Source organism: Podarcis gaigeae (assembly GCF_964106915.1).
Source record: "Podarcis gaigeae genome assembly, chromosome: 7".
NCBI classification, from domain to species: domain Eukaryota; kingdom Metazoa; phylum Chordata; class Lepidosauria; order Squamata; family Lacertidae; genus Podarcis; species Podarcis gaigeae.
The window spans coordinates 87051380-87074836 of NC_139683.1; the positions used below are offsets into that span (position 1 = coordinate 87051380).

The window sequence follows — 23457 nt, forward strand, 5'->3', positions numbered from 1 at the left end:
GACTCATTTGCCCCACACTTCCCTCTGCAGCATGCACAATAACAGTACTTTTGACCATTGGACCCACTGTTGGTTTCATCTACTCAGTCCACCATAGCCTGTCTTCGCATGCAGGAAAAGTCCCAGACTCACTGAGGGTTTGAGACCCATCAGTTACCTTCAGCCAGTCAGTCAGATCCATTCCTGAGGTGTGGCCACTGTTGCATGCTGACAGCTACTAGGAGCTACAGGTGAGAGCTGAGTGCAGGGTTGGGACCAAAGGTGAACAGTCTACCCCAGAAGGAGCATGATGTGTCCCCACAAGAGGTATTACCCTTCCCCAACACCCCCACACACCCCGCCAATCACTGGTATGTTAGTCCTTTAACCATTGTTTATAATATTGTCTTTAATACTATAGCTTGCCCTGTGACCTTAGCATGAAGGGTAGGTAATAAATTAATAATAGTAATGATGGCCACTATATATCTACTTTATCCAAGAAATCACTCAAATGTTTGACCATTTTTGCTTATTTTGAGAAATAGCTATAGAGATATTGGAATAGATATGTGTTATTTTCCAAATATTCTTATATTTTTGATAATGAAACCTTTGCTTTGAATTCATTTTGTTTCTCAATTCCATTTGAATCCTGAATTGAATCTGAATGTGAAAAAGATCTAGGGGTCTTAGTAGACCACAAGCTTAACATGGGTCAACACTGTGATGCAAAGGCAAAAAAAAATTAAGAAGGATATTGACAACCGGGAATGTGTGCAGAGGAGAATGTGTGCAACCAAGATGATCAAGGGTCTGGGAATCAAGCCTTATGAGGAATGGTTGAAGGAGTTAGGTATGTTTAGCCTGGAAGGAGACTGAGAGGAGCCATGATAGCCATTTTTGAATGTCTTAAGGGCTATCACATGGAAGATCAAGCAAGCTTGTTTTCTCCTGCTCTGGAGGGTAGGACCTGAAATAATGGCTTCTAGTTGCAAGAAAGGAGATTATGACTAAAAATGAGGAAGAGCTTTTTGACAGTAAGAACTGTTTGACAGTGGAACAGACGCCTTTGGTAGGTGGTGGAATCTCCTTCCTTAGAGGTTTGTAAGCAGAGGTTGGATGGTCACCTGTTATGTATGATTTAGTTGAGATTCCTGCATCACTGGGGGTTGGACTAGATGGCTGTCAGGGTCCCTTCCAACTCTACAATTCTGTTTCTATAAACTATTCTAAGATGTTTTAGTAACTTTTACTTAATTCTACTGCAGTACAAACCGGGCTTTTACAAATCATTAAGATACATGGAACCATGAATTCTCAGTTTTGTACTCTTTTCCAGTATGTTTATATAGACCACCACCTTTTGTCTAAGCAAATAAGTGAATAATATTGATAAATTTTATTTTCATATTAAAGAATCTGGAAGTCCATTGTGGCCAAAGAGTTTGAATGAGGAAAATCCAAAATGAATGCAACTCCATCAGTTATAGCCCACACTGACTATTGTGACTGCAATCTTGATTGATGAACTTGCTTTACCCATCACTTTGAACCACTCAAAATTCTCCATTGATGAAAACTCAGCTCTGGACAGAACATCTGGCCTTGTTGCCTCAATGGTCATCCAGATTTGGGCAGAATAACTTCTCTAGCCATTCCATTCCCTTCTCTTTTATCACCCTTCTCTTGCATCGCCTGCATTCTGCTATCCAGCAGCCAGTTATGCTCTGACACTTCTTAGATTACGGACTGTATTAGGAGTCACTTACAGTATTCCAAGCCATTCTGCCTTGTCTCAGATGACAGCTCCATTTTAAGTAGACACAAATCAATCAGATATGTGTCTACAGCTGCTGCCTCCTATCTCCCTTCCTCTTCCTGCTTTGCTATGTTTCCATGGGGACCAACTGACTGCAACCTGCTGTGGAGTTTCCATAATTGACTCATCAAAATACTCTCTATAATTTCAATTTATTAAAATCATTTTCCTATACCCAGCAATTATATTTCATTCCAAGCTAGTGTTTCAGAGTTTTCCCCAGATCAAAATTTCCAAAATTCTCTCAAAAAGATGACCATTCTAATCTATCAAAGGCTTTCTTAGCACCAAGCGACATCAAAATAGGAATTTTGCTTTGAAAGAATATTGGACCAGATTCAACTCACTGGCCCCACTAGCAGAAGCCCACAGAAGGATGTGGAGAAGAGGGGAGATTGCTTCCACTTAACAAGCAGAAATGCTTGTATTGACAGAACAATTATTTTAACATAATATTGGATTCCTCCCAATAATTCAAATGTTGTCAAATAGGCTACTTTAATAAATTGCATTTGACCAGACTCCATATAAGGATTAAGAAAGCTAGGAAGATTATATGTATTGAAGATACAAACCATATTCACGTTACCCAGGCACTGACAAGGAGAAGGGTCACACCACTGACCTCATTCCCAACAATGTGTACACCCTGGGTCGCACTCATTGGATGTCCAAACATTGCACTGTCATGGCCCATGACTTAAGAGATCATGCATTGTGCAATAGACAGCATCCCTCAGTTACGAGTAACTATAATAATTGAATGAATGTTTATGGCTTCTGGAGAAAAAAGTTTCTTCAACCAGATGCTTATATTTAAATAGATCTGCCCCAACAAATCTAGATTAAATTCTAGTTTCCAGGACATTGGCAAGTGCTGCATCTAAGTTGCTCATCTTGTCACCACTGAACTTACTGGATACATTTGAAGTAACAGGGGCTGAGTCTCCCCCCCCCCCCCCGAAACCACAATTCACAAGAGGCAAAGAATAATTATACTTGGATGGGATTACAAACTCATTCCTAGAAAAGCAGTAAGTACTAATAAAGTACACAAGTTAAAATTACAGGTATTTAATTCTTTACTGACCAAATTCTCCAAATGCAGAATATGTTTAAAACAAAGCAACACATTTAAATAAAGAATAAATACAAAAAAACAATACAGGTAAGTATTTCTAGCAAACCAGGTTTATTTACTTTTAATTATCTCAAAAGATAAATCAGTGCTTTGGTCATGGAACAAATTAAGTTAGCCATAAACATTTTTGCAACACATATCACCTTCTCTCATATAAGCCTGCCTGAGCATTAAGATCTTCAATCAGAGGCCCTCCTTTAACAACAGTTCTGAACTACCTTCTAAACTGAGGCAGGCCAAGAAAGGGACTTTTGTGTTGTGGCACCATTCCTCTGGAACACCCTCTTCAGGAAATTTGTTTAGCTCTGAATCCTATTTCTCCCCAATGCCATGCAAATATCTTTTTAAATTTTAAATTTTTTGTCTATGCCTTCCAGCATGCTACAAAGCTGGTTTTAATCTGCTGGCTTTAATTGTTTTTCAGTATGCTATTTTGTGTGGGTTGCTGCTAGTTTTATTATTTTGTTGTTTTAGCTTTTTAAAACAGCTATAAGCTATCTCAGGGAGTTTTTAAATCTAATCGTAACATAGAAATGTTTTAAATAAAATAAAATACCAGAGACACTGACACTTCAAACTCTTAGTCTCACTATCACAATAGCAATCATGCTCAGTAGTGTGAGGCTGATTTAATGGCTACAATTACATATGATAAAAGTTCCCAAATGTCCCTCAGAATGTATTACTCACCTGCACTGATGAATCACCAAGTATTTGTTCCTGTTTCTCACTGCCTTGCAGAGGAGGAATGTTGGGGCTGAAAACCATGAGGTCACTTTTGATGCCAGCTTCACCACTCACACCTGCCAGGATATGGCTATGACGATTTGAATATGACCAGCTACCCACTTCACTGGCACATACGAGGGTGGCTGTGCCAGGGCCATATATCATAGCCTCCTTTGCTTGGGACTGGCATCGCAGGACAATGTATATTATGATTGCAAGCAGAAACAAGCTGGACACTGAGCAGATGGCAATGATTAGGTAGACGTTGGCACTGCCTGCAAGAGGCTTTGGGTTCCCTCCTGTTCTTGGAAGGTGAACATCAGTACGGGTGAGCTGGGTGCTTGCCACCAGTGTCACACTTAATGTAGCAGTAGCTGACAACATTGGATTCCCATGGTCCTTCACCAAGACCAGCAGATTCTGGCTGCTACCGCTAACTTCTCCCTCATCAAGGACACGTGTAGTGCTGATCTCTCCACTGTACTGCCCAACTCGCCAAGGACCACTAGTCCCCTCATGCATTTCATACCGTAGCCATGCATTGTAGCCTGAGTCAGCATCCAGGGCTTGTATTTTCCCCACTATATGCCCAGCCATCACAGGGATCACTAGCAGAACTGGGTTTTCTTCTGCCATTCCAGACACTGCAGGTGCGTTGTCATTCTCATCGACCACAAAAACCTGAATAGTCACATTACCACATAAGGAGGGCAGCCCAGCATCCTTGGCCCTCACTTGGAACTCCAGCAGCTTCACCTCTTCATAATCCAAGGGCTGCAATGCATAGACCTTCCCACTCTCTGAGTGCACCGAGATGTAGCTTGTCAGGGGCCAGAGCTTCTCATCGATCCAGTAGCTGACCAGCGCATTCTCAGCCACATCTGGATCTGAGGCAGACACAGTGAAGATGTGAGCACCAGATGGGTTGTTCTCCTTCACAAAGACTGTGTAAGATGGCTGTGCAAAAGCGGGTGCATTGTCATTCACATCACCAATGGGCACCACCAGGCTGCTGGTGGCTGACAGCGATGGAGTCCCTTGGTCTTGAGCTGTTACAAGCAGCTTGTATTCAGCCACCTGCTCCCGATCCAGAGGCTCAGACACTACCAGAGAGTAGTAATTCTTGAAGGTGGACACCAACTTGAAGGGAAGTTCTGAGGGGTGCAGGAAGCAGCTTATTTGTCCATTGGCCCCAGAATCCTGATCTGAGACACTGATCAGGGCCACCACCATTCCAGGCAGGGAATCCTCTGGCACTGGCACCAGGAGAGATTTTAATGACATCTCAGGGGCATTGTCATTGACATCTAGCACTTCAACCACAACACTGCAATATCCCGTCATTGGATTGCTCCCTTTGTCACTAGCTTGTACCTGAATCTCATATTGGTGATTTTCCTCAAAGTCTAATTTTTCTTTTGTTCTTATTTCCCCATTAACAGAATCTAAGGCAAATATATTTTTTAATTTAACAGGCACATGATTCTGAAATGAGTATGTAATCTCCTTATTGATTCCCTCATCCATATCTGTGGCATTCAATTTGACCACTAATGTCCCACTTAGAACATCCTCTGCCATTTGGACTTTATAAACTGACTGATTAAAGGCAGGTGCATTGTCATTTTCATCAAGAACAGAAATCACCAGCTGTGCTGTGCCACTGAGCTCTGGCTTCCCCCCGTCGGTGGCTGTGAGCAGCAAACGATGCTTAGCTCTCACCTCTCTGTCTAGAGAGGTTTTTAAAAGGAGTGCTAGTGATGGACTTTCATCGTGTTTCCTCTGAACATCTAGACTAAAGTATTCACTGGGGCTGAGTGTATAGGTGAGGTGAGAATTTGGACCAATATCTGCATCAGAAGCTCCCACCAGAGGGAAAAATGATCCAGGCATTCTCATTTCTGAAATAAAGACATCTTGTTCTATTTGAGGAAATGTAGGAGCATTATCATTTATGTCCTTGATCTCCACCTCAATATGAAAGACCCTCAGAGGCTTATCCACAATCACCTCCAGGTGAATGGCACACAAAGGGCTCTTGGCACACAGCTCCTCCCTGTCTATTCGAGAGTTAACAAACAAAATCCCATTCTGAACATTTACCTCTAAATAGTCCCCTTGGCTTTGAGACTCCATCCGGAACATCCGAGGCACCAGCTCCTCCACCTCCAGCCCCAGATCCTGGGCAATGCGGCCCACAAAGGTGCCATGCTGGGATTCTTCAGACACTGAATAATGGAGCTGGCCGCTCCCTCTCTCCCAAGCCATGCAGATGAAAAACAGCTGCAGCAGCTGCCTTCTCACCAAGCAGCATCGGAGCAAAACGACCATAGCAATGGTAGGTCTTATTCCTGGTTTTAAAAATTAAATCCACTCTTTCGTGATGGCATTAAAGGCTGGGAATCAGTCAGTTGTTACGCTGTTGCATCCATTCTGTCCTCTGATGGTCTCTGTTCTTTCTGAATTGCTGGGAGGGGCTTTGATCTTTGTATCAAAAGAGCATTTTGATTTTCAGTGGATAGCGACATCTTGTGACAAATCAGTATTAGTGGCATGCAAATGTTCCTTCCTTCTTATTTTCCCTATTTTTCTGGCACTATAATAAAGTAGAATTCGTTTGCATTTTGCTGATATTGTATTGTAATATTTTTTCCTTGAAAACTTAGTGTCTCGTAACCACACCACAGTATTTTTTTAAAGAAATAAAGCCTAGGTAGAGAATACATGTTGACTTAATTGGCCAAAATTAAATCAAAATTGTTTGGCTCCCCTAGAGTTTTGTACTAGGTTACCCACATTGTTAGAAGTGTTCTACTCATTTTAGAAACTCTTATTTTTTGTTTCTTGGCCATTTTTCCTTCACTATGTTTTCACAAGGGGCCAAAGGGGCCGTCCTCACTGGCAAGTTTATCTTGTCACCAGTCCACAGTCCTCCCATTACCCTATACAATGAAGGCCAGGCCACTGTCACAGTGCTGACAGCCTGACAGCTGAGCAAAATCCCTCTGCCATGTCAAGAAAGAAAAAGGAAGAACAGGAAGTGTCACAAATGATGGGTCATGGTTATTGGAAGTCACAAGATAACCTACCTACATATGCCCAAGTCAGTCTTGCACTGTTTCATTTGGGTCCATCTGATTATGCTTCCTTTATGCCGAGCTTTAGATTGCAAGTTCCTCAGAGCACAGACATATCCTCTTTCACTCTATAAAATGCCATGCACACTGTTGGTGCTATCTGAATAGTTAAGGGTGACCAATCATAAGTTTCAGTGCATACTTTATTCATGGAGCTCTAATTCAAACAGTGAAGTGGTTCGATCCAGAGAAATTAATTTCTCCCTCAATCTGTCAGCCTTTAGAGGCCTGAGGAGTTCTTTATTCTAAAGAATATTAAAAGGAATCTTTATCAGAACAATGAGTTGTTGGGATTTTTCAGGAAAGCGGGCATGCTGACAAATTGAATAGCATATCTGGAGTCTGAAGTTGAAGAGCTCTGTTTTCTCGGGTTCATTTTGTTTACTATGATTCTATGCAACCTGCCCTCCAAGTAGCTCAGAGCAGCACATTTTCCTGCTCATTATTTGCACAACAACCCTGTGACGTAGAACAGGCTAAGGGATAGTGATGGCCCAATTGCTGTAATGGTTTTCAACAATGACATAGGTTAAACAAATGGATGCAGAAATATAGCCATTTGGTCATGTAATTCCAAACTGTTCTTATCATCTGGTTTTACTTTGTCATTACAAATAAAATTAAGATACATGATGCTAATCACACATTATAAAAAGATGTTTTCTCACTTGATCTGAGCCCAAATTATTCCTGTTTTCCCTGAAAGCCCACCATTACTGTAATTCCACCTTATTTTTAAGAATGGGTAACAAAAAAAGATGGTCTTGCAAAAACTACCTTTGCAAATATTTTCAGGATTACTTTCTCTTATCATACTGAAGCTCAGGTCGTAATACATATGGTTGTATCACCTCTATAATACAGATTAGGCTGAATGATAATGAGTGGGCCTAGTCTACCTTGTGCAATTTGTGGTTGAATGGACATCTGAAACCACTTCTAAGATTGTGGCTGCTATGTCATCATCATGATCCTACCCAATAGTATGTCCCGCCAAATAGTTTTTAATTTTAAAAAGTGTCGGTAATGACTAATTGTTAATGCAGGATATCCCTTGAAAACTTGACCAGAGTTCATAGAAACGTCAGGGATTTCCACAGTGATAGCGATTTGAAAGGAACCAATGAATTGAAACACAGGCATGTCAGAGCTGCCTAGAGACTAGGGTACATCACAGGACACAGGCATCTAACCAAGCTTCCTACACCCTTTCCTGCAAAGCTACATCACAATTAAAGAGATTTAAGCCAAATAAATATATGCACATATCCAAAATACCTTCTCCTCAGGGAAAGCTTCAAACAGCTAAGGACGTCAACTAGACAGATCCCTTCACTTCTCAAAGTAAGGGAAGAGTGAATTCCTCCTCCACACCTCCTACTGCGCTGTAATATTCTTACAAATATTGTAAGTATGAAATGAATTTTATACTTTTTTATACGTTTTATACTTTTATACATTTTTTGTAAGCAAAATTGTACCTGTCTTGAGCCAGGGTGGAAGGATAGGCAAGAAATTCGATTAAGAAAGAGAACAGATAAATATATAGAAGTGCACAGAGCAATCATGCCCAATTGTCTCTGTATATGGTATCCTATAGTATAATGCCATGCATTCAAACGAGAAAGGAATACAGGAGCATCAGTTACAAAGATTCTTAAGACTTCCATGTGACTCACCTCTCCAGATAAATTTGGAACAAGCTCCTTTGCATTTCCGACTCCTGTGTTCACAGCAAAGACAGGAATATTGGGACTGAAAACCATGAGGTCATTCTTGATACCAGCTTCCCCAGCCACACATCCCAGGTTGCGACTATGACGTTGTGAATATGACCAGCTACCCACTTCACTGGCGCACACTAGTGTGGCTGTGCCAGGACCATACCTGGAACTGTCCTCAAGCTGAGACTGGCATCGCAGAGCCACATACACAACGATGGCAAGCAGGAACAAGCTGGACACTGAGCAGATGGCAATGATCAGGTAAATGTTTGTAGTGTCCACCAGAGGCTTTAGGCTCCCTCCCATTCTGGAGAGGTGGGCATCAGCTTGAGCAGCCTGGGTGCTTGCCACCAGGGAAATACTCAACGTAGCTGTGGTTGACTGTACAGGCTTGCCATGATCCTTCACCAGCACCAACAGAATCATGCTATTGCCTACCCCCTCTGTCTCATCCAGCGCATGTGTAGTACTAATCTCACCACTGTACAGCCCCACACGCCAGGAGCTACTACTTCCTTCATGCAGCTCATAGTGCAACCAGGCATTGTAGCCCGAGTCAGCATCCAGGGCATGGATCTTGCCCACCATGTGTCCTGCAGTAACAGGAACTACCAGCAGGATGGGGGCCTCTGCTGCCTTGGAAACTTCAGGTGCATTATCATTCTCATCCACCACAAAGACTTGCACTGTCACATTGCCACACAGGGAGGGCAGCCCAGCATCCTTGGCCCTCACTTGGAACTCCAGCAGCTTCACCTCCTCATAGTCCAAGGGCTGCAAAGCATAGAGCTTCCCACTTTCTGAGTGCACCGATATGTAACTTGACAGTGGCCAGAGCTTGTCATCCAACCAGTAGCTGACCAGGGCGTTTTCAGCCACATCTGAGTCTGAGGCAGACACCGTGAAGATGTGAGCACCTGGTGGGTTGTTCTCCTTCACAAAGACAGTGTAGGAGGGCTGAGGAAAAGCAGGTGCATTGTCATTCACATCACCGATGGGCACCACCAAGCTGCTGCTAGCTGACAATGATGGAGTCCCTTGGTCTTGGGCTGTCACCACCAGTCTGTACTCAGCCACCTCCTCGCGGTCCAGGGATTCAGCCAGCACCAGTGAGTAGTAATTCTTAAAGGTGGATATCAGCCTGAAGGGAAGTCCATGTGGCCACAGGGAGCAACTAACCTGAGCATTGATGCCTGCATCACTGTCCGATATACTCATCAGGGCCACCACTGTCCCCAGTGGGGAGTCCTCAGGCACTGGCACAGACATGGATGTCACAGACAGTTCTGGAGCATTGTCATTCACATCCAAAACCTGGATCAGAACTTTGCAGTGTCCAACCAAAGAGTAGGACCCTTGATCAGCAGCTTCCACTTGCAATTCAAATAAGTTAATATCTTCAAAGTCTATCTTTCCTTTGGTTTTGATTTCACCTGTGTTGGAATCTATGGAAAAAACCTGCCTTAAATGGGGAGGCATCATATTGCTAAACGAATATAGTATTTCTTTATTTGTTCCTTCATCCAAGTCATAAGCAGTCAGAGTAATGACTGATGTTCCCTCTGCGATGTTTTCCAGCAGATGCACCTCATACACAGACTGGTTAAACATTGGTACATTATCATTTACATCTAGTACAGTTATCTTCAGCTGCACTGAACCAGTTAGCTCTGGTTGTCCCCCATCAGTGGCAGTAAGCAATAAATGATGTACAGAGATTTTTTCTCGATCCAGGGCATTGTATAGCACAAGGGCTAAAGATTTACTGAGATCTCCATGCTTTTCTTCACGTAGCTGAAAATGATCATTTGGACTAAGGATGTAGGTAAGCAGACCATTTGAACCAATATCAGCATCTGAAGCTCCCTCTAGTGGAAAATAGGAGCCCAGCAGCCTAGATTCCAAAATAAATAGTTGGTGTTCATTTACTGGGAAAATGGGGGCATTGTCATTTATGTCCCTGATCTCCACCTCTGCATGGAAGATCCTGAGAGGCTTGTCCACAATCATCTCTAGATGAATGATGCAAATGGGACTCTGAGCACACAGCTGCTCCCTGTCAATTCGGGAATTCACAAACAAAACACCATTCTGTACATTTACCTCAAAATAGTCCTCCTGTCCTTTGGAAACCATCCGGAACATCCGAGGCACCAGCTCCTCCACCTCCAGCCCCAGATCCTGGGCGATGCGGCCCACAAAGGTGCCATGCTGGGATTCCTCCGGCACAGAATAATGGAGCTGGCCGCTCCCCACCATCCAGGCTGCGTGGAGGAGAAGCAGCTGCAGGAGCTGCCTTCTCTCCGTCTCCATTGAGCTGTGGTTTTCTTAGAATGATGGCCAGAATGTGAGGTTTCCTGATGCTATGAATTCATCCTTTGGTTAATGAAAATTGCTCTTGAAAAGGTGGAATCTGCTTTGTCTGTTATATTTTGATGGTATCTGGGGTTTTCCTCCGGATTCTTGCATCAAATGATTTGCTTTCCATCTGAGGGCAGGGCAGCAAATCCCCTTAGGTTTCCTGAAGAGATTTTGTAGGCAAGAGTGACACCATGTGTCTGAGTTCGCAAGCACAGTGGTTTAGCAGGGCTTCCAAAATTGTTTTTCCTGGTTCACAGCCTCTTCTGATATTTTAATTATTAAATAATTTTTAATCAACCTCATTATTTTGTTAATAGATTATACAGTGTTTATCTTCCCAGATTATTCACCAGGGCAGGGCAGTCTAAATATGTAACACCAATTCCAGCATGACTGTACCCGCTACTAATTACCGGTAGTTTCCAGGCTCAATTCAAAATGCTGGTTTTGATCTATAAAGTCTTATGTGGCTCAGCACCCCAATACCTCAAGGACCATCAATCCCCACATGAACTGATCCAAACCCTGTGATCATCCTCTGAGTCCCTTCTTCATATGCCCCCCCCCCCACAGGAGTTCTGAAGTGTAGCAACACAAGAGCAGGCCTTTTCTGTCTTGGCTCCCCATTTATGAAATGTTCTCCCTAGGGAGACTTGCCTGGTGCTCTCTTTATTTTTAGGTGCCAGGCAAAAACTTTCCTTTTTATCTGGACTTTGGGCCCTTAATTTGTAGGGTTTCCAGTGCATGTGGCCCCTCTTAGTGTAAGACCAGTCTTTTATCGGTATAGATGTGTTGGTTAGGGTTTTTTTATTGGATGTGTTTGTTGTAATTGGTTTTGCTGTTTATATTTGTTTTTGCTTATAGTCACTTTTGTGAGGAAAATGACTAATGATGATGATGATGGCATAAAGCCAGTGTGGTGCAGTGGTTAGAGTGTCAGACAAGAAGATGGGAGACCAAGGTTCAAATCCCCAGTCAGCCATCATCCTCACTAACTGGCCTTGGGCCAGTCACCAACTTTCAGCTCAATTTCACAGTGTTGTTGTGAGGATAATATGGAAAGGGGCAGAACAAGGTGTGCTACCTTGAACTCCTTGGTGGGATATTTTAGAAGGTTTTAAATTTTATTTACAATTGCTTGCAATTCACATTTTTCACAGCCGCTGTGCACCTTCCATCACACTGTCCACTATCATCCCAAGGTCTCGTTCTTGGTCTGTAACTGCCAGGTTAGATCCCATAAGCCTAAGTGCGGAGAAGGGGTTGCCTCAATGTGCACTGATTTCCACTTGCTTACACTGAACTGCATTTGGCTCTTTACTCTCATTCACCCAGTTAGAAGAAATACTTTCAGAGAAAAGTGAAACCCCTCCTTGTTTTAACCCTCTGATGAACAATTTGGTATCATTAGCAAACTGACGACCTCACTGTTCACACCTAATTCTAGATAACTTATGAACAAATTAAAAGTGCAGGTCCTGATTCCTGGACCAGCTCCATGAATTGGCTACTGGGGACAGAGAGTCACGGTGGTTCCTGACCTACCTATAGGGCTGAGTGCAGAGGAAAATGTTACATATTACACACATTACAACACATATTACACCTGTGCTGAAAAGCCTGCACTGACCGTTAATTTGTCCGTAACTGCAGATAATATTGATAAAGGCAGTCTGTTCATCTGGTCCCCCAAACCAGGGTTGGGTAGGTTTCATTAAGAGGTGTAGTGGTTATGTCTCCAGTCAGATGGAATACACACCATACCTTTATTTTTTTTATATATAATAATTTTTATTAAGGTTTTCCAAATTAAAACAAATCAAAACAAATTAAATCCAATCTATAAACTTTTTGCCAATAACTAGGACTTCCCCTCCCTACCCCCTCTTGTGTTCCAAATCTTCCAAATAAGCAATTAAATTCAACAAGTTCTTATCCCCAAATTACACTCATCATCAATAACCCAATTTATCCAAATTCCCATTCCCTAAGATCGATCTATACCCTTCCACGAGTTTCCCCCTTTCAAGCATAGTACAGATGGAAATAAGATAAATATGAATAGTAATTTTACAGCCTTTGGATTCCAATTTTCCCTCCCCTCTTTCCCCTTTGCGTTTCACCTATCCCTCCACTTCTAATATCTTCCTGGAGTTCCCACATTACACTATGTCCCTCAGGTTCTTTGCCAGTCTTTGATTACGGATGTCCAATCATAGAAGGAGTCTATCAAAAAAGGGCCCATTTCTTCTATCCAGGTTTTTATATCCAGGAGTAAAAACTCCAATTTTGTATCCATAAGCTTGTCAAACCTGAATATCCCAAATGTTCCCCCAGTTCTGTCCAGTTCTTGTTATTTCCTTGTTCTTGTCAATCATTCTCCTCCTTTTTATTTCTCTGTTCTCCCACAGAAATGTTCTTTTTCCAAAAGTTTCTAGTGTCTCTGCAGAGGCTTGTTATTCATGGAGCAAAGCATTGCATCATGTTCCTTTCATTTTCCAACAAATAGTTCCATTGTTTCCTGTAGTGTGTAGACCTCTGTAGACAAAATAATGTTCCATTCCTGCAGTTTCCCAGGAGATTAAAAGTTCCATTCAACTGTTCAAGTTTCCTGTGAAAAACACATGCAATATCCCTCGGCTCCTCTAGGTGGATTGCAGTAGCAAAGTTCCCTTCCAGAATCACATCCACCAGACCAAGTAGCTTGTTAACCGATATTTAAAACAGTTTATATTCAATTTATAACAAATATAACCGGCAAAGTCCTCATAACAAAATCTCTATTTTAATCTTCCTTTTTGACAGCTCTTTGACAGCTGTCAAGACCTCCATCGCTTTTCTCCAGGCAGTTTCACGAATCGCTCCAGGGATTCCGGGGGGGGATTGCTTTTTTTAAAACAATTCCACTTTTCTCCTCCAGCTCAATCTTATAATTTTCCCTCGCAAAGTTGCTGATTCAGCAAGATAAGGTTACACTCGATCTTAGTTGTCCAGTCCTTTGTTTTGGCTCTTCTACAATTTAGGGGTGGGCTGACTTCCTTTTTTTCCGCCTCCCCCGTTCGCTCCGAATTTTAAAAATTTATCCCCTTTTTTTTAGTCCATATTCCAATTACTCACGGGTTCTTCTTTAGAGCCGAATTTTCAATAGAAGAAGTCAGCGCTCTCCGCCGGATGGCATGCGGCTGCGCTCGGCAGGGATAGCAGAGAACTCAAAGCACCACGCTTCTCCCCGGCACCCGATCCGTAGCCTTTAAAAAGGCTCCTTCACGAGTCGGGAGAGCGCTAACGGTGCCAGCCGAGTCTCCATGTCCACGGCCTCCTCTGGCCGTGGTTTTTAAGGGTCCCCGCATCGCCGGTGCGGTAGGACCCAGCCCCTGCCAAGCCGGCTCCCTCCGGAGCTCGGAGGGAGTCCGCCATTCGGCGATGGCGCCGACCCGGAAGTCCTACACACCATACCTTTAAAGCACCCTTAACAAACTACAGTTGCCAGGATGCTTTGAGGCTTTGAATATAAAGCTATGGTATGTACACAGACAGAATCTCAGGTCTACAGTTGGCCTCGTCCACACTAGAGCATAATTTGGATTTGAAGCTGCTTGTGTTCTCGTTAATTTAACTCCGTCCACATGTTGTCCAAGCAAAGAACTGTGATCTCACACATTTTACCTTCTAAATTCAGATTTCCCCAATCCAGAGATAATTGAGTAAGTTCCCCCAAACCACTGCACTTTGGGTAATGGATGTTTTGCATCAGGGCTCTTCCTGTGAGTGGATCAATCCTTCACTTTAATTCTTCCCCTTCCCCTGTGTCCAATTTTCATTTCTTTTCTGGCAGCACTTGTGCTTATCTCCAGCAGCCTCCCTCCAGCAGCAAGCACTGCCTTGAATTGTTTATTTATTTTTCATCACCCCAAATAATTGTAGACGGGAGGGGAGGGAGCATTAGAAATAAAAGTTGTCCTTCCAGTTATGGGATGCAGGAAAACGAATGACAAAAGAAGTGCAACCTTGCCTGATGTGGATCAACACATTTTTTAACTACCCTTTTGTGCAAATCTTTTTACAGCATTGTATTTCACAATTTATTAAAAAAAAATAAAAGGCGCTATTCACAGAAAAACAATACCTGCCTACATGCCCAGAAATGACCTCACATTTTCTGGCTTGGAGGGACACCCGCAAATATTCTTTAAAATTCTTTTGACTGGAAATCTGGAATATTTGAAAACTTGAATTTCTACAAATAAAGAAGTTCCCTAAACAACTAAACAAATGGTGCACATGCCAACACTCAACTCCAGGTATCCAGAACTTAGCAAGGGTGGGGAAGTACTAGCAACATAGAATCATAGAATCATAGAGTTGGAAGAGACCACAAGGGCCATAGAGTCCAACCCCCCCTGCCAAGCAGGAAACACCATCAGAGCACTCCTGACATATGGTTGTCAAGCCTCTGCTTAAAGACCTCCAAAGAAGGAGACTCCACCATACTCCTTGGCAGCAAATTCCACTGTCGAACAGCTCTTACTGTCAGGAAGTTCTTCCTAATGTTTAGGTGGAATCTTTTTTCTTGTAGTTTAGAACCATTGCTCCGTGTCCGCTTCTCTGGAGCAGCAGAAAACAACCTTTCTCCCTCCTCTATGTGATATATATTTTATATATTTGAACATGGCTATCATATCACCCCTTAACCTCCTCTTCTCCAGGCTAAACATGCCCAGCTCCCTTAGCTGTTCCTCATAGGGCATCGTTTTCAGGCCTTTGACCATTTTGGTTGCCCTCCTCTGGACACGTTCCAGTTTGTCAGTGTCCTTCTTGAACTGTGGTGCCCAGAACTGGACACAGTACTCCAGGTGAGGTCTGACCAGAGCAGAATACAGTGGCACTATTACTTCCCTTGATCTAGATGCTATACTCCTATTGATGCAGCCCAGAATTGCATTGGCTTTTTTAGCCAATTTACACTGTTGGCTCATGTCAAGTTTGTGGTCAACCAAGACTCCTAGATCCTTTTCACATGTACTGCTCTCAAGCCAGGTGTCACCCATCTTGTATTTGTGCCTCCCCACAACTACAAATGAAAAATAAAATGAAGACCAGAAACCCACAACAGGTATTCAGAAGCCTCTGACACTGGAGGCACAGGATAGCCATCATGATTAGCAGTTATCAACAGCCATCTCCTCCTTGAATTTGCCCCATCTTCTTTTAAAACCATCCAGGTTAATGGCCACCCCTGCCTCCTGGCGGAGTAGATTCCCCAGCTTGACTCCACCAGTTCCAGTGATATGAGAGGGAGAAAAACGTTTGAGGGAATGACCGCCGGGTGTGGAACACACTTCCACCCGCAGACAGGCCTCAGCTGTCTGACCGCGTGACCTTCGGGTGTGGAGCACACTTCCATCCGCAGACAAAGCCACAGCTGTCTGAACATCATGCCCTCAATCTAACCTTTGCTCTCTTAGTGGTCTGCCGTGCTCTGTCTGTGACCTTTGTCTTCTTTGTCATACATTTTCAAGAGGAAAATGACGCGGTGGAAACAGGTGCCAAAATAACTTTATACCACCCCTCAATCTCGGGATTGGAAGATGTGTAAAGGTCACAGTCCAAAATGTATCTGACTGGTTTTGCATATTGTGCTAATAAAAGGAGCCTCTACAGAGCTAGCCGGCAGCTTGTCTTGGAGCATGCTTGCCAGTGTGCTTCTGTGCAGCTCACCTGCATCCAACCTCCTGTCGTCCTCCGTTATTCCTATAACTTTTCTCTCTCCACTTTCTCCATGCCATGCATATGTTATACACTATTTTATATTCTATCATGTCTCCTCTTACTCACCTTTACTCTGAACTAAAAAGTTCCAAATGCTGCAACATTTCCTTATAAGGGAGTTGCTCCCTTTGATCATTTTGGTTGCAATTTTCCTAACTTTCCCCAACTCTGCAATATTCTTCTTAGATTAAGGAACTAAGTAAAGAATTCTCATGTTACCTTCCGAGCCAAATGCAGAGGAAGGAAACAGATCCCTTTGTCTTGCTCCTGACAGAGGATATTCATCAAAAAACAAGCAACTGAAAAAGGCAAGATTACAGCTGAGGCTCCAATACTTTGGCCACCTTATGAGAAAAGAAGACTTCCTGGAAAAGACCCTGATGTTGGGAAAGATGGAGGGCACAAGGAGAAGGGGATGACAGAGGACAGGATGGTTGGACAGTGTTCTCGAAGCTACCAGCATGAGTTTGACCAAATTGTGGGAGGCAATGGAAGACAGGAGTGCCTGGTGTGCTCTGGTACATGGGGTCATGAAGAGTCGGACACGACTAAATAACAGAACAACAACAACAACAATCTTCAAAATAACCAGGTACAAATCAAGCATCATTTGAAAGGTGTTGCTTTCTGACCAAATACAAATACAAAATCCTTAACCAATATTTGGAATATCAGTGGCATACTTCATAATGGGGTTCATATGGACCTTGGAAACATTAAAATGTGATTACAATGTATTCCTGTTATTGCAAAAATGTTCTGAACAAACTATATGAAATAAAAGAGGGGTTACTAACCGTTGCACAGAGCAGATCCTGCGGTTTTCCATTTTCTGCATAAGCAGGTATGTTGGGACTGAAGACCATGAGGTCGCTTTTGGCATTGGAGTCTCCTGTCACACCCAGAATGTGACTGTGACGATTTGAATAGGACCAGCTGCCCACCTCACTGGCACACACCAGCGTGGCTGTTCCAGGACCATACAACATGGCCTCCTTAGGCTGGCAATGGCACCGCAGGGCCATATATGCAATGATGGCCAGCAGGAACAAGCTGGACACTGCACAGATGGCTATGATGAGGTAGATGTTCATGTTATCCGCCAGGGGATTGGGGCTCCCTCCCCTCCTGGGAAGGCGGGCATCAGCTGGGAGGGCTTGGACACTGGCCACCAATGAAATACTCAGTGTGGCGGTGGCTGACAAAGTGGGCTTCCCATGGTCCTTCACCACAACCAGCAAACTATGACTGCTGCTGCCCTCTGCCTCCTCCAGGGCACGTGTTGTACTGATCTCACCACTGTACAGTCCCACCCGCCAAAGCCTACTGGACCCCTCATGCATCTCATAGCGAAGCCATGCGTTGTAGCCGGAGTCAGCATCCAGGGCACGAATCTTGCCCACCACATGCCCAGCTGTCAGGGGGACCACCAGCAGCGTGGGAGCCTCCTCTACTGGTACAGTCACAGCTGGCACATTGTCGTTCTCATCCACCACAAAGACTTGCACCGTCACATTGCCACACAGGGAGGGCAGCCCAGCATCCTTGGCCCTCACTTGGAACTCCAGCAGCTTCACCTCCTCATAGTCCAAGGGCTGAAGAGCATAGAGCTTCCCACTCTCTGAATGAACCGAGATGTAGCTCGACAGGGGCCAGAGCTTCTCGTCCAGCCAGTAGCTGACCAGGCTGTTCTCAGCCACATCTGGGTCCGAGGCAGACACTGTGAAGATGTGAGCACCTGGTGGGTTGTTCTCCTTCACAAAGACTGTGTAGGAAGACTGAGGAAAAGCAGGAGCATTGTCATTCACGTCGCCAATGGGTACCATCAGGGTGCTGCTGGTTGATAGTGATGGAGTCCCTTGATCCTGGGCAGTCACTACCAGCTTGTATTCTGCTTCCCGCTCCCGGTCCAGGGGCTCAGCCACCACCAGAGAGTAGTAATTCTTGAAAGTGGACAATAGCTTGAAGGGTAAGTGGGAGGGCGTCACAGAGCAGCTCACTTGCCCATTAGCCCCAGAGTCCCTGTCTGAGATGCTGATCAGAGCCACCACTGTCCCTGGTGGGGAGTCCTCTGCAACTGGCACAGATAGTGACTTCAGTGACATCTCAGGGCTATTGTCATTCACATCCAAAACCTTAATGAGAACTTTGCAATGTCCAGGCACAGGGTAAGCACCTCTATCTGTTGCTTCAATTTGAATATCATATGCTGTACTCTCTTCAAAATCCACCATTCCTTTCACTCTAAGTTCTCCATTGTTCGGATCTATGCTAAACATTTCCTTTATACTTGGAGCAACAAGGTTGCTAAATGAATAGGAAATCTCTTTATTAATCCCCTCATCCAAATCGCTTGCCTCCAGTTTAATAACTAATGTTCCCATTGCAGAGTTTTCCAATAATTCAGTTTTGTAAACTGATTGGTTAAAGGCAGGTGCATTGTCATTGACATCGACCACAGTGATGATCAGCAGGACTGTGCCAGTGAGTGCTGGCTGCCCACTATCTGATGCTGAAAGGAGCAGGTGATGCTCTGCAGATACTTCACGATCCAGTGGTCTTTTTAATGTCAGAACCAAAGACTTGCTGTGCTCATAATTCTTTATCTCTTCCACAGAAAAATATTCATTGGGGCTGAGCTTGTAGTTTACCTGGCCATTGCTACCAATGTCTGCATCAGAAGCTTCTTCTATTGGGAAATGGGAACCTTGCACTCTCGATTCTAAGACTGCTAAATTCTGCTCTCTGACTGAGAAAACAGGGGCATTGTCATTTATGTCTGAAATCTCCACTTCCACATGGAAGACAGTCAGGGGTTTATCCACAATCACCTCCAGGTGAATGCTGCATATTGGGTTTTTACCACACAGCTCCTCCCTGTCTATCCGAGAATTAACAAACAAAATCCCATTCTGCTCATTTACCTTGAAATAGTCCCCATCTCCTTGGGACTCCATCCGGAACATCCTAGGCATGAGCTCCTCCACCTCCAGCCCCAGATCCTGGGCGATGCGGCCCACAAAGGTGCCATGCTGGGATTCCTCAGGCACGGAATAATGGAGCTGGCCGCTCCCCATCAACCAGGCTGTGTGAAGCAAAATCAGCTGCAGCAGCTGCTTTCTCCCCACTGAAGCACAGTCTCCCCATGGAGCAACCATCTCAGAAATCTTTCATATATTTTATATATTACTTCATGTCACAGCTTTATAAAATATATTTTTAAAAAAATTAATCCAGCTCCATAGTATCCATTTTGCTCATCCATCCATTTGCAAGCACGGAAAGATATCTGATGACAAAGAAGGGGAAGAGCCTTGTGTACACCCTTTATTCTTAGCAAGATATTTAAGCAGAGAGCGACATCGTGCGACTAGATGGGGAAGTACAGTTGCCTTATATGAGAAGGCCTTCTTGGAGTCTTGTTTCATGCCATCATTTTTCAGTCAATGAAAATAAAGTAATATGAATAATAAAGCATAAAATTTTACTTGAAAGATATGTTTATTATATTCTGCATGTATATTTTCCTTTGCTGGTAACTGCTGTCATTTCAGTCCTATGATTTTGATAGCCTCTAACTTTTAAAATCATAGTTACAAATAACAAGATTCATTTATTGTGTGGTTTACAACTTAATTTTGAAATCTTTAAATTAGTTTTGGTTTCAGCATTTTAATGCAAGGAAAAGTGTTGATGGGAATATGATGGGGTTGCTTTTCCACTTTAGTTAGTGAAAATCTCAGCTGAACTGTTGATAAATCAACTGCAAATAAGGAACTAGGAACAAAATTATACACTAATGACCACAAAAAGTGAAAGGAAGCTGGGCAATTTGAGACAGAAGATCGAAGGAGGCTGCAGCTTATTTCTCCCAACTTCATTATTCCTATTTCTATGCATGCCCATATGTTTCTGAGCATAGGGTGTCTCACCATTCAATGGGGTGTCTCACCATTCAAGTAAACTGTGCCTACTTGAATGTGGGTAGTGTTCAGACATGAATGGCTCAGACATGTAGGTCCCTAAAGACCAATGATACCTCCCCTTTTCAGAATATTGTATGGCTTTCATCCTATAATTTCAATTTCATTGCCTTGGGTGGGTTTAAGGATTCTTAGAACCATCTGCTTTACAGAAATCATATACTGTATTTTGCCAAGTTAAAAAAAAAGCTATCTTTCTATGTAACTGTGATACTCCAAAAGTGAGGGAATTTTTTTTTTTTAAGACTTTCAAAATTGTTAGCATACACATGTGTGCATTCATCTATGTTTTGGGGGATACTATGGACATGTGAACACTGCCAATCCCAAATAAATTTCATTAGTGCACATATATACACCCACTATAACACTACAAGAGGAAGAATTTGGATGGATTTTCTAATGAATATATAAAATCCAGCCTCCTGCCCCCGTTAGTGTGTGTTGCCCCCTTTAAGTTGCCATGTCCCAATGCTGCAGTCAAAATAAACTCAAGAACTAGCAGGACCCCCCTGTCAGTGTATAATTCTGTTTCATAATATAGGTGCAGGGGTATACCTAGGGGTTGGCCAGGTTGGGCTCCCTGCACACATCCAGGGGGACACTCTGGCTTGGAGTGGCCAGGAGGAAAAGCAGTGAGGAGGGAGGCAGACAGACAGACCCACAGAGGAGGAGGAGGAGGAGGAGGAGGAGGAGGAGGGCGGCAGACCCAACCCCAATGGCCATGGAGGAAGTCACTGGCGGAGCATGAAAGGTGACAGGAAGCAAACTTTTTGAGTTTCTCGTCTACAGTCTTTTCTGGCTTTGGAGGTGCCAATACATCTTGCCAAGGGCACAAGGGACAGCGGTGTGTGTGTGCTATACAGCTCCTTGCCAAGGGCGCAAAGGAGCCTAGGTACACCACTGCATGGGTGAAACAAAACCCCCCCAAAAATGGGATAGCACTAACAAAAAAAATTAAGAAACATTTTTAAAACAAAATGTTTTTTGGGGGGGGGAATAAAATGTCATCTTCCCATGCACTCTAAGTTAACAACATTCAGGAGTCATTGAGAGGAATGCTTTACAGATGAAGGCAAACCACATTTATTCTCTCTAAACCTAGGAAGCTCCACAATTCAGAAGGAAGTATATCGCAGGCAATCCAGCTTGGTTATCTGTTTCAAATCAGGAGAGTACATACTGTGCAATGCAATGAACACTCCTATTGTTCACTGGGGCTTACTCCAAAGTAAGTGTGCATAAGATTTCAGCCTAAATCTCATTAATTATTACCGACATCTCACTCACCCCACCCATTTTTGAAAGCATGTCACTTTGATACCAGATGAAGTTACAAACACACTTTGAATGAGATCGCTTGACTAACATCCTCCAACAATAGAGTTTCTTAACTCAAATCATCCTTCACATACATACAACCAAATATGGAGGAAGCATCCATAAAATTGAGAGGTGCTGTACTACCACAGCTACATAGGAAAATACAGTGTCCTTTATTTCAAGTTGAACTCTTTTATTCAAAGGAAGTTGTCTTACAATGACTTAGAAAAGCAGCTGAATCTGTTCATCTTCTTGTTGCTCATAGGGGTGGGAGTAGGAAACAGTCTGTCTCTTAAAGCTGTGAGGGACCATTGAGTTCAGTCCTGGATGGGAGCAGGACATGATGGAGGCAATATGTAAAAACCTGCCACATTTTGAGGGTGGAGCCTGGAAAGAGCTATGTAAACCCAGCTCTCACCATCTCACATATCTGTGTCCATCCATCCATGTTGGGAATAGCTGGTCATACAAGGATTAAGTAGGAATTCTTATGTTTTGGGCCTGTCAGCCAAATAAGTGAAGAGAGGAGTTTGGTGGGGTTTCTGCTTGCTCTACGCTGTGTGATTTGCAAAGACTGGCAATTAATGCTTGTTGGAACAATGCCTTCATGATGTTTCTGGACCTTATCTGTCTTGCCTTTGGGTTCCTTGTTATTCCTCTGCTGGACCCCATAGCAGATAGTAAATCTCACAACCTAAGCAGAAGGGCAATCCTTGTAAGTCCACTCATTCCGACAGGAGGTCAGCAGAGAGGGAAGTTTTTAATATTTGATGTTTTATTATGTTTCTATATCAGTTGGAAGCCACCCAGAGTGGCTGGGACAACCCAGTCAGATGGACTGGGTAGTAATATTAATATCATCATCATCATCATCATCATCATCATCATCATCATTAACAAAGCCAACAAGCAATTTTGTATGAGATGGGACGCTGCTCCAGAACCAACGTCTCTTCAGTTCTCCATTTCTCTCAAAGATGAAAAACTTCATGTCCAATAATAGTGACTCAAAGAGATTTTGCCGAGGTTAAGGTAAACAGAAGAAAGCGAGAAGAAGGATAATCATCTGGGCCATTGCTTGAAGAAGTCTGTATCATTGCTATTTTTTAAATGAACATTTTTTTTACTATTATGTATGTAAACCACGTAAGATTTTCTATATATAAAAAACTGTATAGAAATCTTGCTTTTAGAATAAGAAAAATAGGATGACTCTATAATAGAAGGAATCTGTTCACAATAGGCAGGTCTATGCAGGAAAATAACCTGTTGGAGGCACTGAAAAGTTGGACTTTTCCCACATCATTTGAGTATCATAGAATGATAGAGTAAGAAAGTTCATTGGAGATTATCTACTGGTAGTTTACCCTCCTGCTAATGCAGGAGCCTGCCACTACAGTACCCCTGATGGGTGGCTATTTTGCTTCTACTTAAAATCCTCGAAAGCCTAACACCTATTGAGACAGTGTGTTCCATTGTTAAACAGCTC

General features: G+C 43.2%; 1 protein-coding gene across 3 annotated transcripts in view; it reads right to left on the reverse strand.

The window, feature by feature from the left end:
* LOC310848848 (protocadherin alpha-C2-like) overlaps window positions 1-23457 on the reverse strand; it is a 198538-nt gene that overhangs the window by 155413 nt on the left and 19668 nt on the right. Inside the window, exon 1 of one of the 3 annotated variants that reach the window (XM_083748387.1) lies at window positions 8488-10629. The exons of the other annotated variants lie outside the window; for them this stretch is intronic. Within the exon in view, the coding sequence (XP_083604513.1) occupies window positions 8488-10542 (2055 nt within the window). The 5' untranslated portion in view covers window positions 10543-10629. Of the gene's footprint in view, window positions 1-8487; window positions 10630-23457 lie in introns of those variants that run through there. 3 annotated transcript variants of the gene reach the window in all.